The sequence below is a fragment of the Myiozetetes cayanensis genome, unplaced genomic scaffold, assembly GCF_022539395.1.
Source record: "Myiozetetes cayanensis isolate MyiCay16 unplaced genomic scaffold, myiCay2020 scf22, whole genome shotgun sequence".
NCBI classification, from domain to species: Eukaryota; Metazoa; Chordata; class Aves; order Passeriformes; family Tyrannidae; genus Myiozetetes; species Myiozetetes cayanensis.
The window spans coordinates 6897194-6913086 of record NW_026087434.1 but is presented as its reverse complement, the minus strand read 5'-3'; the positions used below and the strand labels follow the sequence as shown (position 1 = coordinate 6913086).

At 59.0% G+C, this 15893-nt stretch overlaps 1 protein-coding gene across 1 annotated transcript; it reads left to right on the top strand.

Annotated features, from left to right (window-relative positions):
* The first annotated feature begins 1098 nt into the window (after positions 1–1098).
* On the top strand, positions 1099–15016 carry UNC13D (unc-13 homolog D). The gene is made up of 32 exons (XM_050319059.1): positions 1099–1155; positions 3566–3598; positions 3865–3972; positions 4349–4408; positions 4606–4672; positions 4759–4936; positions 5065–5109; positions 5465–5533; positions 5733–5802; positions 6111–6215; positions 6501–6593; positions 6834–6937; positions 7181–7298; positions 7854–7978; positions 8235–8325; positions 8608–8664; positions 8751–8848; positions 9025–9076; positions 9377–9507; positions 10020–10140; positions 10665–10808; positions 10947–11045; positions 11384–11590; positions 11762–11830; positions 12129–12208; positions 12374–12479; positions 12552–12623; positions 12734–12817; positions 13107–13227; positions 13809–13932; positions 14253–14458; positions 14548–15016. Exons 1-32 carry the CDS (start codon positions 1099–1101, stop codon positions 14667–14669), a joined length of 3216 nt encoding a protein of 1071 aa, XP_050175016.1. The 3' UTR covers positions 14670–15016.
* The last annotated feature ends 877 nt before the right edge of the window (positions 15017–15893 follow it).

Below are 15893 nucleotides of genomic sequence, written 5' to 3'. Positions count from 1 at the left end.
CTCCCCTTAAGGGAGGGTGCAGTGTCAGCTGTGGTCACAGCCCTGCTGCACAGGGCCTGAGGTTCCTCAGCAGCCCCAGCAGTGACCCTGAGCACAGGCTGATGTCCCTGTCCTGCCCTGGGCCCTGGGTCTGGCCGATGAGCAGCAAACGCTTTTGCAGCTCAGCAGCCCCCGGGAGCCCCAGCGAGGCTGCTCTCCCATGTGCCTGTAGGGTATGTCAGACACCCAGGAGCAAACCTGCTCTTCCCTTGGCCATCTCCTGGTGCCCACCCATGCCTTGCCCCCATCTGCCACCAGCGCAGACTTTCCGATAGGGATCTGCTCGGGGCGGGCTCCGCTGCCGGTCTGTGACAATCAACTGCCTGGGAGCTGCAATCAGATAAAGTGTTTGCAAGAATGAAAGCTGATGGCAGAGCACAAGGGTTTAACTTCTTTTCCTGCTGCTTTTTTTCTCGGAAACCAGCTCTGTCTGGACAGCCCTTTTGGGAAGAAGGCCACACTCCCTTTCCCAGTGCTGTCCCTGGCACGTGCACTCACTGCATCAGTTCTCAGCCCAACCTCGTCCAACACCTTTGGGTGTCACGAGGATTTCCCACCCTGCAGCTTTTGCATGGGGTTTTAAATCCCCTCCATCCTTTGGGGCTGAAGACACCTTCTGCTTTCTGCAGGGCCTCTGTCTGCGCTCACAGGGCGTTACAGACCCCAAATACACACTGGAGCCCAGACCCTCCATGTTGCCTCCACCAATCCTCCCCATCACCCCCATTCCCTGCTGGGCTTTGACATTTCAGGACTACTTCTGTCCACTTGCTCCCAATTCCTTGCTCATAAGTAACAGCAGAGACTGTGTGTGACAGCTTTCTTTTGCCCCCCTCCCCTCTGTTCCACGAGGTCCCCATCACCCAGGGGGTGCTGGGGAGCAGGGCTGGGGCGTCCCCGAGCTGCTCTCGAAGGAGCCCTGCGTGCATTTCCGCTCGCTAAAATGGCCACGGCGAGATAAGGTCTGTGGTTTCCTTTGAGCAAGCGAGTGAGTGGGAGAGGCAGCAGCGTCAGGCAGAGCTGCAGCCGCTCCCCTGCCGTGCTCAGCCTCCCCCGGAGATGGATCCTGCTGGCGAGACCCCCACGGGGACCCTCCCCAGGGAGGAGAGCCCCGAGGTAGGTGGCCTTGACCCCGGGGAGCTGGGGAGCGTGTTTGGGGTGCAATGGCCCCAGGAGGGGATCTGCACCCTGGGGAGCAGAGCTGGGTGCTGAGGCTGCAAAAGGGGAATGAGAGAAGAGGGATGGAGTCCATGTCCCGGATGCGATGCTTTGCAAGGGCGACCAAGGGATGGGGGAAGCGAATCCGTGTAAATGGGCACCCAGGGGTGAGTGTGGGATTGGCTGCAGCTCTGTGCTGGCATTGAGGGTCCTCTTTTAGCTCAGCTGCAGCTTCCCAGCACCTCACAGCCCCCCTGGGCTCCCTCCTGCCAGCAGCTCCCCCAAAGCCCTGCCCTGGGCCAACCCAACCATCTTCCTCTGCAGCAGAGAGACAGACGGTGCCCCTGTGTCTGTCCCTGTGAGATGGGACCTGCAGTTCTGCCCAGTGCTGCTGGGAGGATGAGGGCCTGATCCCTTGTGCTGGATTCCTGGGATGACCCACCCCTCCTCAGGACTTCTCCTCCTCCCACATGCCCCCATCTCCACAGCCAGGCTGGCCTCCTGCACCGCTGACACTGGTGGGGTGATGCTGGTGGCTGTATCTGGGCCTGGATTTAAGCAACACTCCTGGATTTCAGCTGGGCTCTTGGCGTGGGGATTAGCAGCAGTAAACACATCCTGGTGGCTCAGCTCAGCTTTAGCTTAACCGGTCCCATGCACATATGGGCGAGCAGGGAGCAGATCCCGCAGCCACTGCTCCCACTGGCAGAAGGGAGCAGCAGGGACCTGCCCCCCACATCAGCAGCAATTCCTCCCCCTGCCCAACTCCTCATGCTGCCCCACTGCTGGACAAGGAGCAGGTGCTTGTGCCTTGCTGATAAGTAGCAGCAGCAGAGAAATGAAGTCCTTTTTCTCTCCCCTCTGCGCTCACGACCTTGCTGTGGGGCAGCTGGCACTGCTGAAGGATTTGGGATGGGGCCGTGCCCCCCATGCCGTGATGCAGGTAGGACAGTGCCAGCAGCAGTGGAAGGTGGATGGTCCCTGGTCAGGGGCAGGCAGGAGCAGGCTGGGACCCTCCTGCATGCGCTGGGTCCCCCTTTTCCAGGGACCTTTCCTGGAGCCACCACAGCCCCCAGCACCCACCAGCAGGTGAAAGAAGAAGGTAGGAGGAGGCAGGTGGGAGAGAAGTAGCTCAAGGGTTAAATTTGTTGAGGGTGGAAGAGTTGAATTTAGTCCAGATGGCTGGGGGATTATGCCAGCCCTAGATTTGCCATAAGCAAATGTTAATGTTTCCAGCTCGGGGTTGTTTTTTTTCTATCAGGGGTATCCTAAGGTCACTTTGGGGCCTGGGCTGACCCACAGGTAGGGCTTGTGCATCCATTCATGCAGCCCTGCCAGCCCTGGCTCAGCAGGCACAGGGGCCATGCTTGGCACAGAAAGGCCCAAATGCATTTCAAAAATTTCCATTATATTTTCTGGCATCACCCCTTGAACTCCCAGAGGCTCCAGTGCTGGGATCCATAATGGATGGCACAGGGGCACTGGTCCCCTTCCTTTGGTGGCCACAGCTCATGGCAGTGGCAAAGTCACTGTCAGCTGGCCAGGCTCTGCAGCAGGAATGAGTTTCTGGGCTGTGGTGGTGTCTGAATCCAGGCTGTGGTAGGAGAAGCAGATGCAGAACAAGCTCAGCCTCAGGGAGGGAAGAGAGGGTGAGGATGGGCTGAGAGCTGGTTTTCTAGGGAAAAGGTGGTGTGCAAAAGTGGTTTGGTCTCCCTGCTGGACCCACACAGAGCTGGGATGAGTGGGAGGTGACATTTTAGGTGGGGAATGGCAGGGGCTGCGTGGGCAGCAGGACCCACCCAGCCAGTCCTGGGGGGAGTGCCATGGGAGTCACGCAGTGCCTCATCACGTGAGTCTTCTAATTTTATTCCCATTTGAAAAGCCAGCGCTATTGCTGGTCATCCTTCATGTGGGGAACGGAGCAGTGCACCAAATCCCAAGTTTTTTGGGGATCTCCTTGCCCAGCCTGCAGCTCCTCGCTGTGCTTTGGCCACCTGCCCTCTCTTCAGCTGCTTTGCTCTCCAGCCTGGCCCTGCTGGAGCAAACAGCTCTGTGCGGTGACAGGGGGGCGATTGGCCTTTAAAGCTTCCTGAGGGTCACCCCAAATTGCTGCCCCCTCCTCAATTAACAGGGACTGGGGGTGAAGCCTCCGTGCTGCCCTGCTGGGGGGTGACAGAGACAGTGGTGCCTCGGCTGAGGGGTGTCTGTGGGGTGTCACAGCACCCTTTGGGGCATCCCACCCCTATGGACTGTGTATGATGCCATCCCATCCTGGCTGCCCTGCCCTGTCTGGCCACGATTTCCTCCTCAAACCACCCTCTGCCACAAGACCTTAGGGGAAACCTCTCTGCTTCTCTTTTCTCTCCAGATGGATCTGTCCCACCGGTTCTCCAAGGCAGAGGTATGAACGAGGCCCCACCACGGTCTCCCTTGGTGGCACTGGAGGGGGTGGCAGTGCTGCTGGGGCTTGGGGACATGGCTCAGCTCCTGGAGTTCCTCCTCAGGGACAGCCAGTGGTGGGCGAGCAGGGCTTGATTCAGGGGGTGTCAGGGACCAGTGGGAGCTTCAAGAAGTGTGAAGGGGACACCCCACTGATCCTGGGGGATGCATGGAGCAAGTCCCCGCTGGCCTGGCCCCACGTGAGGTGTCAGCAGTGTCCCCCCACAGCTGGACCAGCTCTATGAGGAGGTTCTCTACACCATCCGGCACCGCCTGGGCAAGCCTGAGCCCCACCAGGTTGCAGACTCCCAGGAGCTCTACTCCTACGTGCAGAAGGTGGGTCCCCTCCTGGGGGGGTCCCCCAAACCTGTCCCCTGATATATCCATCCTCTCCTGGTGGGGGTCACTTGGAGGGAGTTCTTAACAAGCATCTTAATAGATGTAGCAGCAGGATGCAGCTGGAGGGCTGGGACAGCCTGTGGCTGGGAAATGTTAGCCCTGGGGAGAAATGTTTATCTTAGGCCTGGGATGGTGGGAAGAAGGCTCTCCCTCAAGAGCTTTCAGCTGGTCCCCAGCCCTCCTGCTGGGCTCTTTGCTCCTCTCCTCTCCCCTCCAGCTGCAGCTGGCTCTCAGGGAGTGGAGGGAAGCCCCTGGCTGCTCTCCAGCTGTGTTAACAGGGCAGCATCCATTACCATCCCTGCTATCCACACAGGCTTTCGGCATGGATGCAAAGGAGCACAGTGTCATCATGCAGCAGGTCATGGAACTGGAGGTATGGCCTCTCCCCAGTATGCTGCTGGGGTCCTGTACTGGGGTGGTGCTGGGGGGCTGCAGTGCTTCCTGGCCCCTGTGTTCGGGATTTGGGTTGCCCTGGGGTTGTCACTGCCTGGGTGGAAGCTGACAGAGCCCCGTCCTTCCTCGCAGGGTTGGTGACCCCACACATCAATAGTTATCTTTTCATCCTTCCAGAGCCCCATTTACTGCCTGAAAGCAACTGTGAAGGAAGCCAAGGGGATTTTGGGTAAAGATGTCAGTGGTAAGTGGGGTCAGGTGGGTGTCCCATGGGAACAACAGCAGCAGCTGCTGCTCCCCACGGGGACTTGCACAGCTCTGCCCTCACAGGGTTCAGTGACCCCTACTGCCTGCTGGGCATCGAGGCCAAGAGCCAGGAGCCAGCCCAGCCCGAGCACAGGAGGAGGATGAAGGCTGTGGTCAAAGACCTCATCCCTGAAGACCAGATCCATCGCACACAAGTCATAAACCAGACCCTCAGCCCGGTGTGGGACGAGACGTTTATCCTGTAATGCAACACCCCTTGGCGCTGCTGTCTGGGGGGCTGGATGGGGTGGTCAGGGCTCTTGGGCGTGGATGAGGGGCTTCACCACTTGCATGTTACTGGAGTGACAGCATCCCCCTGGTGCCTTGCAGGGAGTTTGAAGATGTGGAGACAGCCAGCTTCCACCTGGACATGTGGTGAGTGGCAGCATCCCTGGCCAGTGACCCCTGCCCTGAGGGATTCCTGCCTCCTGGGAGGGTCCCTGGGGTGGTCCTTCAGCCTACAGCCTTTCAAAAGCCCCAGAAACCAGTTGGGGTCCCCACTCCCCATCACTTTCTGCTGGAGCAGTGCTCAGTGCAGGATGTGACCTGCACGAGCAGAGAGAGCCCAGGCAGGGCTGATCTGAGCCTGAGTCCTATTTATGGAAAGGAGCCACATGCTTGCAGATTTTGGCTGGTTTTAGGGGTGGCCTCTGTCCTGACACTTCTCCCTTCCTGTACCTTCCCTCCTCTGCCATCACCTCTCCCTGAATTTCCCCCTTTCCCCTGGCAGGGACTCGGACGTGGTGGAGTCGATGCGGCACAAGCTGGGGGAGCTGACGGATCTCCATGGCCTCAAACGGTTGGTGCTGGTGAGGCCCTAGGGCTGCTGAGGGAAGAGGGCTTGGAAAATGCTCGTTTGTCTGTTGGATTTTAAAAAATCACCTCTGGAAGGAGGGAGGGAGGGCAGCAGGTCTGTGCCACCCTTCATCCCCTTCAGCCATGGCTGGGTCACAGCTGTAGGACACCTTGTGATCCCCTCCTTTGTCTGTGCCTTTCAGGATCTTTAAAGATGCTCGAAAAGACAAAGGGCAGGATGATTTCCTGGGAAACGTGGTCATTCGCCTGAAGGTGAGTGCCAGGGTGCATCATCCTCTTCTCCAGGCATCAGTTAAACCTCAAGGGGTCCAGGCAGGATCCCAGCCCTATGGCAGCACCCGGCACACCCAGGATCCTGGCTCAGGGCCACAGGCTCATGTCAGGTCTTTTGGTGTGGTGGCAGGTGCCACTCCAACACACTCAGTCATTGCACATCCTGTATTTTTAATCCTGTACAATCTTTCTGTGCCATGAATGCAGATCAGGATTCCCTGGTCCCTGAGTGGGATCCTTCCCCCAGGTAGGCTGCTTGAAGCTCATCCTTGTCTCTGTGCCTGCAGGACCTGCACTGCTGGAATGACCAGTGGTACCATCTGGAGCCACGGACTGAGACATATCCCAACCGGGGAGACTGTCACCTGCAGTTCCTGCTGACCCACAAGAAGGTGGGAGAGGGTGGGGAAAGGCTGCCCTTCCCAATACAAGTTTCCCATCCCTTGGGGCTTATCTTGGGGTCACAGGTCCCTGCCCCAGGACCAGAGGTGCCAGCACCAGGGTTTGCATGTGCTGGGCCCTTCCCTGAGCTCTGTGCCAGCACGGGGACCCTGCCCCTGCTGCACCTGTACCCCTTGGCTCCCCAGCTCCGTGCTTTTTGAGTCCTGTGTCCCCACTCTGATGTGTCCCTGCGTGTTCAGGCAGGTGATGGTTATTTCTGCCTTGTCTCTTCTCAGAGGGCCACCACGAGCAGCCGGACACAGCCGAGCTACACCGTCCATCGCCACCTCCTGCAGCAGCTGGTGTCCTACGAGATCCTCCAGCACCAGGTTCTGCTCTCCCAGTGCCAGTAGCAGCCCTCCAGCAGCTGGGCTGGCTGAGGGCTTCCTCTGGAGCCCATCTCCCCTGACACATCGTGCAGTGGGATGGGAAGGAGGGTCAGGATGATCCCTGCCTGTGCCTGGCATCCTTATGGGGCACACACTCCTCCCATGGTCCTGCAAATACACCCCACCTGTCCCCCTCCCTGTCTTGCTCCAGGACACATCATCCCTCTTCCATCCTCACAGGCTGGGAGCATCTCCTGGGATGGGGAGCTGAGCAGACACGCCAGCACCGTGCTGTACCTGCACGCCACACAGAAGGATCTCTCTGACTTCCACCAGGTCATGGCGTGAGTACCCCACACTCAGGGAGTCTGCTGGGGGGTTAAGGGCCCCAGTGCCTTCCCTGGAACTGTCTGACCACAGCTGGTCTCCCCCATGAGCTCAGTGTGGTGGGTATTGCCCCCTGCACCCAGGAGACCTGGGTCCTGCCCCTGTGATCCGGGCTGTGACTGTGGGTGAGGGAGCCCCACGCTGACCCCTGCGTGCCCCCCAGACTCTGGGGGCTCATCCCAGCCCTCCCTCCTCCCCAGGAAGTGGCTGGCATACAGCAAACTCTACCAGAGCCTCGAGTTCAACAGCAACTGCCTCCTGCACCAGATCACCAGCATCGAGTACCAGTGGGCACAGGAGAGGCTCAGGCCAGAGCAGGTGAGGGGGCTCTGGCACTGCCTGGTGGGCAGAGACTGGGGAAAGGCGCCTCGTGCATCCAACCCTGAGCCTCTCCTCCCAGCTCCCAGGGCCATTTCACTCCCGGTGTTCCAGGAAGGGCAGGAGACTGTGGGGCACAGGGGTGCTGGGGCAGCTGGAGGACATTTCCCAGGGGTTTGTTCCCCTCCTCTCCATGGAGAAGCCCTTCCCGTTGCACCAACGTTCCCCTCCTCCACCCCTGCCATCAAGTCGATCACAACCCCCTCCAAAACTTAACTATGACCCAGTTCCTGCTTTTCCCTGCCTGTTTTCCCAGAGCATCCCCGAGCCCTGCTGAGACCCTGAATTGTCCATGCATAGCAATGAGATTTAAGAACAAAGCTCAGTTCAGCCCCTCCAGGGAGAAGCTAATTGAGGCATCAGGGGGGTTTCCCATCCCTGGAGCAGGCTGGAAAGGAATGGGAGCTGCCAGCTCCCTCCACAGTGGTGCCATGGTCCTGCTGGCATCTACCCATCACTGACATGAACAGTGCAAGTTTCTTTTCTTCTCCCCAGAAAGCAGAGCTGGCCGAGTCCTTCCAGTCCTTGCTGACCTACGGGGTCTCCCTCATCCGGAGGTACCGCATCATTTTCCCCCTCTCTGTCCCGAGGTCCAAGGAGAGGCTCCAGTCCCTGCTCCGGTGAGTCAGGCACCGGTGCCAGCTCAGTGTGGGGTGGTAGGACTTTGCCACCATGATGGACAAGCCTGTGAACTTGAGCAAAAACCCCTTTGAGCCCTTCCTGACTCCTTCTAGGCTGCTGTAACACTTGTCCTGTCCTGTCCCTCATCCTGGGCTCCCCATGGGGGATGTTGTTGGGAGGGGAAGGTCTCTTGGGGGATAGATGGTTGTTTCTGGTGGCTGGTGCTGGGTTTCACTTGAGGTTCTCTTTTGGCAGGGTCCTGGTTCAGATGTGCAAAACAAAAGCTTTCCATGAGCTGTGCACGCTCAGCCCTGACCTGCCCCAGATGATCTCCGTGGCACTGAAGGTACAAGGGGTCTCACCCACCCCAGACCCAGTGAGGTGGGACCCTCTGGGTCTCCCTTCCCTTCTGTCCCCTGCCCAATGTCCTCACCTCAGCAAATCCACATGGACCATCGTGGTGGGGGAAATACCACCCCTCTTCAAGCTGGTGGTCCCAGCCTGTGGTTCCCACCACATGGAGCTGGGTCCTGACCCCACCCAGGGGACAGGGAGAGTGAAGGGAGTGACAGAGCTGTCTTTGCTCCTCCTGCTTCCCTGCCATCCCATCAGGACTCCTCTCTTGCAGTCAGGCACCACGGAGTGGTTTCACATGCAGAAGGAGCACCTCAAGCCCATAGTGAAGGTCAGTTCCCTTCTCTGCCTCCCTGACGTGGTAAAGTCACCTCAAAATGTCTGAGCACCCAAAACAAGCTGTTCCTTCCTTTGCAGAGCATGGAGGAGAATGGAAAAGCCTTGTCCAGACTCCTCCTGGAGGTGATAGAAGATCTCCAGCAGTGCCACAAAATCTGGAATAAATTCTTCATTAAGTAGGTTCCAAGCGACAGGGCACTTTGATGCCTCACTCCTTGGCCCCTGGGCTCCACAGGTAGCACCTGTGGTCCCACCTCTGCCCTTCAGACCTGTATTGTCCTTGCCCTGTGGTCTGGGAGGGTTTGCTGGGCTGGGGCTGGCAGGCTTCTCATGCCCCATTTCTCTCTTGCAGCACCTTCAAGCTGAATATCTTCTCCATTGCCTACCTGGAGCTGGAGAGCCTGGTGAGCAAGCCTGGGCTGCTCTGCACTCCTGGGACTAAGGTCTAAAGCCAGTCCAAGATTTTGGCCACTCTTCAGGCTGTAACAGATTGTTGCAAGCCGGGAAAGACAGCAAGGCAGGGAAAGCCCCCATCTCTCTCTGTGCATGCCCATAAAGGCACTCTGGTCTGCTTATTTCACCCAGTGAACCTCCTGAAATGCCACCAAAAAGGAATAGAAGTCCCCTGAGCTGACCCTCACCCTGCGACTCCAGAAGGAGCCTTCCCAGCCAGACCCTCACTGACAGCTGTCCCCTCTTCCCAGGTGGCAGAACATGTCCAGGAGCAGCTGCACGAGGTCGACAGCAGCATGTCCAAGCCCACAGCCGAGAGCCTTTTCCAGCTCTACATGAACCTGCAGGAGCTCTATCGGATGAAGGAGTTCCTCCCGAGGAGGTATCCAACCCGGAGAGAGGAGAGATGCCAAAGGGGGGATCGAGCAGTTAGTTGAGAGGAACTCCAGATCCTTCCCATTCGCCCACATCACCAGTCACACACCAGGCTGACCAGGCTGTTGGTGCCTGGTGTTGATGGGAGCATCACCAGAGGGGTTTCAGGCTCATCTCTGTGTGGCTTGATGGAGATCTCAAATTCCAGACAAGGGGAGGTTTCTCTTTATCACAGTGGCTCTGGTGCTGCCTCCACCTCGGGGCAGCTCCTTGTGTGTGAAGGGTGATGTGAGAGCAGGAGGGGTGATGGGAGAGCAGGAGGGGTGATGGGAGAGCAGGAGGGGTGATGGGAGAGCAGGAGGGGTGATGGGAAAGCAGGAGGGGTGATGTGAGAGCAGGAGGGGTGATGAGAGAGCAGAAGGGGTGATGGGAGAGCAGGAGGGGTGATGTGAGAGCAGGAGGGGTGACAGCCCCACGCCATTGCTGTGCAGTTGGAGAAGCTGGTGCCTTCATCCACAGGGATGGACCTCTGGCTCTGAGCAATTTCCACCAGTGGTTCAAGGAAGCTGTGCCCCAGTGGCTGCAAAAGGCCTACCACACTGCGCTGGAGAGGGCTCAGAGAGCTGTCCAGATGGACCAGGTAATGTGGGAAGGAGCAAATCTCCCTCTGCCCTGTGGGGACACTCCAGCTTTCCTCTGTTCCTTGCCCCTGTGCCTGGCTCACGGCACTGAGAGCACCACGTAGGAGTCTCTTGCAGCCCAGGAGCAGGTTCCTCTCCCAAAAACATAACAAAGGATGGGGTCTCCTGGCCCAGCTGATCCCACCCTGGCCCCACACTGTCTTCCTGTGCCCTTTCCTTTGCTGCTCTCTGGCAGCCCATGTGAGCTGAGGAGCCTTCATTTGGACCATGCCATGAGCATCCCCTTTGCTTCCAACCTTTAGGAAGAGGGGAGGGGGTCCAGCAATGCTGGGCTGGAGCATGGAGGGAAGCAGGGAGCTGCTCCACCCATCTTCATATCCTCCTCTCTCCAAAGTGGCTGTGTGATGACGCAGGGATATATGAGGCTGATGATGGGCCCCAGAACCACAAAGCAAAGGAACAGCTCTGCTCTCTGGGCTGGCATCTTTCTGTACAAGTTGCATTGGCTTTCTCTGCCCCTCAGCTGAAGCCCTTCGGGGAGCACAACAAGCACAGCACCTCCACTGTTGACCTGTCCACCTGCTACGCCCAGATCGTGAAGACCTGGCAGCAGCTCAGCTGGCCGGACCCCGAGGAGGCCTTCATGATCATGGTGAAGCTCGTGGAGGTTTGTACACCTGGCCATCAGCACGTGGAGTTTCCTCTGCTGCTCTTGGAGATGTGTGTCCATGGATCCCACCCATTGCCCCGCGGTGGCCCCAGTGCTGCCTGGTTCAATCCCGTTGAGTTCTCCTCTATCCTGCAGGACATGTGCAAAATCTCCCTGATGTACTGCCGGCTCATCAAGGAGAGGGCTGAGACTCTGTCCCTGAGCGAACAGAACGAGGGAGAAGCAGCCAACAGGGTTGGTGTCGGGGCACTGCTCTGGGAGAGGCAGGATTTGGCCGTGGTTTCTGGGCAAAAGGGAAGATGAGCCCCTGAGAACCCAGCTGACATCCCCAGTTTGGGATTCACAGGGATCAGTGGGCCCCCAATAGCCACAGTCCTGGAAAATCAGGAGGGAGGTGGTGTGAGCAGAAGGACCAGGTTGGGGATGAGGGCATGGATGAGGATGAGGATGAGGATGGGGATGAAGATGAGGTAGTGCTGGGATGGAGATGGGGATGGAGACAAAGATGGGACTGGGGATGAGGGATGTACCAGGGGTTGTGGGACACCCTGAAGGAGACCCACCTCCCCCAGCTCTGCATCGTGGTGAACAACATCAAGCAGCTGCGGGTGCTGATCCTGAGGCTGCCCACGCAGCTGGACTGGGCGCAGCTGGAGCAGCGCACGGGGGCCGTCATCGACCAGCAGCAGATCCAGCACACGCTGCACCAACAGCTCGACAGCACCGTGTCCTGCCTGGACCACGAGGTCCGGGACGTGGTGCAGGCCCTGGCCACCAAGGTGACCACCTGCCACTGACCCCCCCTGGCCCTCACCTGGCCCAGAGCAGCTTCACCCAAGGCGTCCTGGAGCCCATAACGCTCCTGGGATGGAGACAGTGTGGGCCTGGGTGTGGGGAGGCTGGTGCAGAGGGCAAAGTCTTAAGGGTCTTCCTGCATTTCTGCCTGGCAGCTGGAAAAGGGCATTGCCAGACACATCCAGGAGCTCTCATCTTCCAATAACACCAAGGAGCCTGAGGATGTAAGTACCTGGTTCAGCCCCCTGGACCATCGTTTTCAGGCAGCCATGAATAGCCCTTACCTGCTTGTTGGAGGCCCCTATCAGTCTTCCCCACTTCTCTCTGCCCCACACCTGGGGCTCAGGACCCACCAGTAAGGGGGCCCAGATATCTGTATGCTTTGCTTGATGCCTGTGTTAGCAGCAGGACCAGACCAGGCACAGCCTGCCCATGTCCTGTGGGAAGGAGCCCCTCTGGGATCCTTCCCTGTTGGACATGGCCCTCCGTGCCCTCCCCAACACCCCTCTCCTCTCTCTGCAGTCCATCATCCCGCTCATGAAGTTCCTGGAGTCGGAGCTGCAGTATCTCAACGAGCATCTGGTCCAGGAGAACTTCAAAAGGTGACGGGGCACTGGGGATGGCAGAGGCCACCGGTGTCACCATCCCTCAGGCAGGAGTGTCCCCCCAGCTCCATGGGGCACGGGGACATCCCGCATCAGCTGGGGACCATCGCTTCAACCCACCCCCTGGACCCTGCTCACAGCCTTCCTCCCTCACCCCTGCAGCCTCCTCACTCTCCTCTGGCACCACACCCTGTCTGTGCTCTCGGCAGCAGCAGCACCTCAGGTCCCCTCAGCCCAGCACTACAGGAGGCTGCACTGTGCCCTGAAGGTACCCAGGAGAATGGGGGGTCCCTGGCAGGGAGGGGGTTGGGTTGGTGGCTGACAGGATCCTTCTCCCCAGAGCCTGGAGCTGTGCTTCTACGGCGAGGGCTGCGGGCTGCCCCTGGAGATCCTGCACACCGCAGCCTTCCAGGTACGGAGGGTGGGGATGGGGGGCTCCACTAGGGGCTCCTTTGGGAGGAAGGAACACCAGGCTGTGGACCTGTCCATGTGTTTGAGCATCACCTCTCACCCTCCCCACAGTCGCTGGAGACCCACCTGGCCCTCTGCTCCGCCAGCAGCCGCAAGCTCATCCAGAAATACTTCAGCAACAGGATCCAGCAGCAGGTAGCAGCTCAGATGGTTGCTTCCAGCCCCTTTCCACATCCCATCCTTGCATTCATGAGGCTGCCCAGCACAGCCTGCCTGTGGAAATGTGGGATTTCCCCCCACCCTGGGACTGTTTGGGCTGGTTTTGCCCCAGTGGTGGCAATTGAGCCAGAGGGGGCTCAACTGCATCCCAGAGGATTCCATCACCTCCTTTTGGGGTACCCCAAAATTTCTGCTCAGGCCCCATGCATGCCCTCCCTGGGGGTGCTGAAGGGCAACACCCTTATTCTTGTACCCCACTGCTCAGCTGGACACGAGCTCGGAGAAGTTTGGGGCGGTGACGATCAAGGCTCTGTACCGCCCTTCGGAGCAGAAACTGCGCGTGGAAGTGCTCAACGCTGCCAACCTCGTCCCCCTGGACTCCAACGGTGGGTGTGGGTGGGCTGGGGGGCCCCACCAACCCAGGACCCTCCTGTGGGAGGGCTGGGGGACCCCACTGCCCCAGGGACCCCCTGGGTAGGAGAGATACTGACAGTGCTTGGAGTAACTCTCTGGATTTGTTTTTGCGTCCGAGGAGGTGGATTTGGGGAAGAAGGAGGGTTATTGCACTGACCCAGGGTGGTCTGGGATGTGGCAGGCAGGACCAGGCAGGACACTGCCCACACCCCACTGCCTTCACCTTGAGGCACAAGGCAGCAGCCGGGGCAGGTGGCTTTTCTTCATCGTGCATCCCAGTTGCAGGCAAAAACCGGGATGCCAGGATGACATTCTCCCGGACATTGTCCCCGGCTGGCTGTCGTTTGGGGAACTCTCCAGGAGAGGTCACTCCTCCTGCAGCCACCCGTGGCCGATCGGCGTGTGGGCAGGGTTAGGGATGTTCCCACGTCTTCCCAGGAGCACGGGCTGGGCTGGGGGTTGTGGTGAGGGTGCCCTGACCCCCTTTTCCCCCCGCCCCCGCTGTGCTGGGGCAGAGGGGTTGTGGGCAGGGCTGATGTTTGCACCCCACCAGGCTCCAGCGACCCCTTTGTCCAGCTCACCCTGGAGCCCCGGCACGAGTTCCCCGAGGTGGTGGCCCGGACCACCCAGTGCAAGAGGAACGAGCTGCACCCCCTCTTCGACGAAGCCTTTGACTTGTACGTAGGGGCTGACACCCACTGCCCCCTGCCCCCCCAGCCCCTGCAGCCCCTCAGGCTTCAATTGAGCTCCCGCCATGGGGCTGCTGCTCCAGGAACTGGGTCCTGTCTGAAGATTTCACTCCCTTCCACCCCAGTGGGAGCTGGGCTGGGGGTGACCCCAAACACCTGGGTGCTGTTGGTGGGTGCAGGGCTGGGCTGGGGCCCTGTGCTTCGAGGTGCTGGGATCAGTGCAGGGGGGGTGGCTTCCCATGGTTGCATTTCGGGATGGAGGGGGTGGGATGTGACCATCACCAGCCCCCCTCCCCGTTCCCCTGCAGCGTGATCCCCCCGGAGAAGTGCCGGCAGGAGGGGGCCTGTCTGCTGCTGACCGTGTTTGACTACGACACGCTGGGCTCCAACGACCTGGAGGGCGAAGCCTTCTTCCCCCTCTGCCACCTGCCCGGCCTCAATGATGACGAGGACGAGGCTGACATGGCACAGGTGCCCCAGACCCGCCTCCCTCTCACCCACCCCAAACCCACCGGTAAGTGAGCGGTGCTGCTGCGGGCCCTGTGGCACGAGGAGGGGGCTGTGGTGAGCGCCCCTCACCATCATTCCCCTCTTCTCTGGCAGGGGACGAGATCCTCCGGCTGCTGGAGTCCAGGAAAGGGGACAAAGAGGCTCAGGCCTTCGTTAAGCTCCGTAAGCAACGAGCCAAGCAGTCCAAGGAGACACAGTCCAAGGAGGCGGAGTGAGGGAGGTGGAAGAAGAGGGTCCTGAAATGAGGGGTCTGGCCAGTGGATCCCAGGAGATTTGTGGTGCTGGAGCAAGAGCCATCCACAGGGATTAGGGTGGCAGAGAGGGTCCCTGTGCCCCCCATCACCTCCCAGCACCCTTCTCACCCCCACCTTCGAGAAGCAACTCTCCCGTGAGCCTGGGGAGGGTGGGCACTTGGATTTCAGGGGATTTCTTCACCTGCCTGGACTAGGAACACTACATGAGGGATGTGAAAGACTGTGACTGTCCCTGCCTGTTCCTCAGGAGCTTGTCACTGCCTGTGCCACATCTCCTGGCCCTGTCCCCAACCCACCTGCCTGCAAACAGGCGCCAGGGCAATGCAAACACATCCAAGTTGATTCAGTCCGGGTGCAACCATGTCCAAAGCTGCCTTCATTTTTTTTTTTTTTTTTTTACTGTTTTAAATCTTTTTCCCCCTCTTTTTCTTATGGATAAGCCTCTTATTTTAAATGAAAAGCCACAAAGCTGATGCGTGGGCTGAGTCTGTGCAGTGGCCCCGTGCCGGGGGCAGCTGTGGCAGCAGCACGGCGGGGTGGGACGAGGCATTTGGGATGTGGTGGGAGCTGCTGAATTGCTCCTTTTTCAAAATGTGCACAGCTCTTGTGTCTCTTGTTTTTTGTGGTTTTTAAAATTTATTTATTTTACCACCAATTGTATCGACCTGCTGGAGCTGAGGGAGCCTGGGCAGCGATAAAGAGCATCGCAGTGCTGGCAGACAAACCAGGAGGCACTTGGGGCTGCTGGAGGCCAGAGGTCCCCAGTGTCACTCTCCAAGCTCTGCCAGGGACCTGGGTCCCTCTGGAAGTGGTGGGAAGCTCTGCAGGGTGCCTCCATGTGGGGTGGACCAGTGCAACAACAAAAATGCCCAGGAGGACAGATGATTATAGCTATTTGATGGGTTTTTTTGGCGCTCCTTTTAGCTGCAATGAGTACTAATTACACACCTGGAGCTCCCTCTATCCCCACCACCCTGCGATGGGGTGCCTGTGTTTGAGCTGCAGAGGGTCCCTGGGAGCTGCCCAGGGCATTAAAAGCATCACCCTTGCGGGTGCCTGAGCAGCAGCTGCTCCCTCGGTGGGCAGAGCAGCCGCTGGGTCAGTTCAGGTCAAATCCTGGATGCGGGGGTGGGGAAAAAAAAAAAAAAAAAAAAAAGCTCCTTTGGTATCTGTGTGACAGAGCCC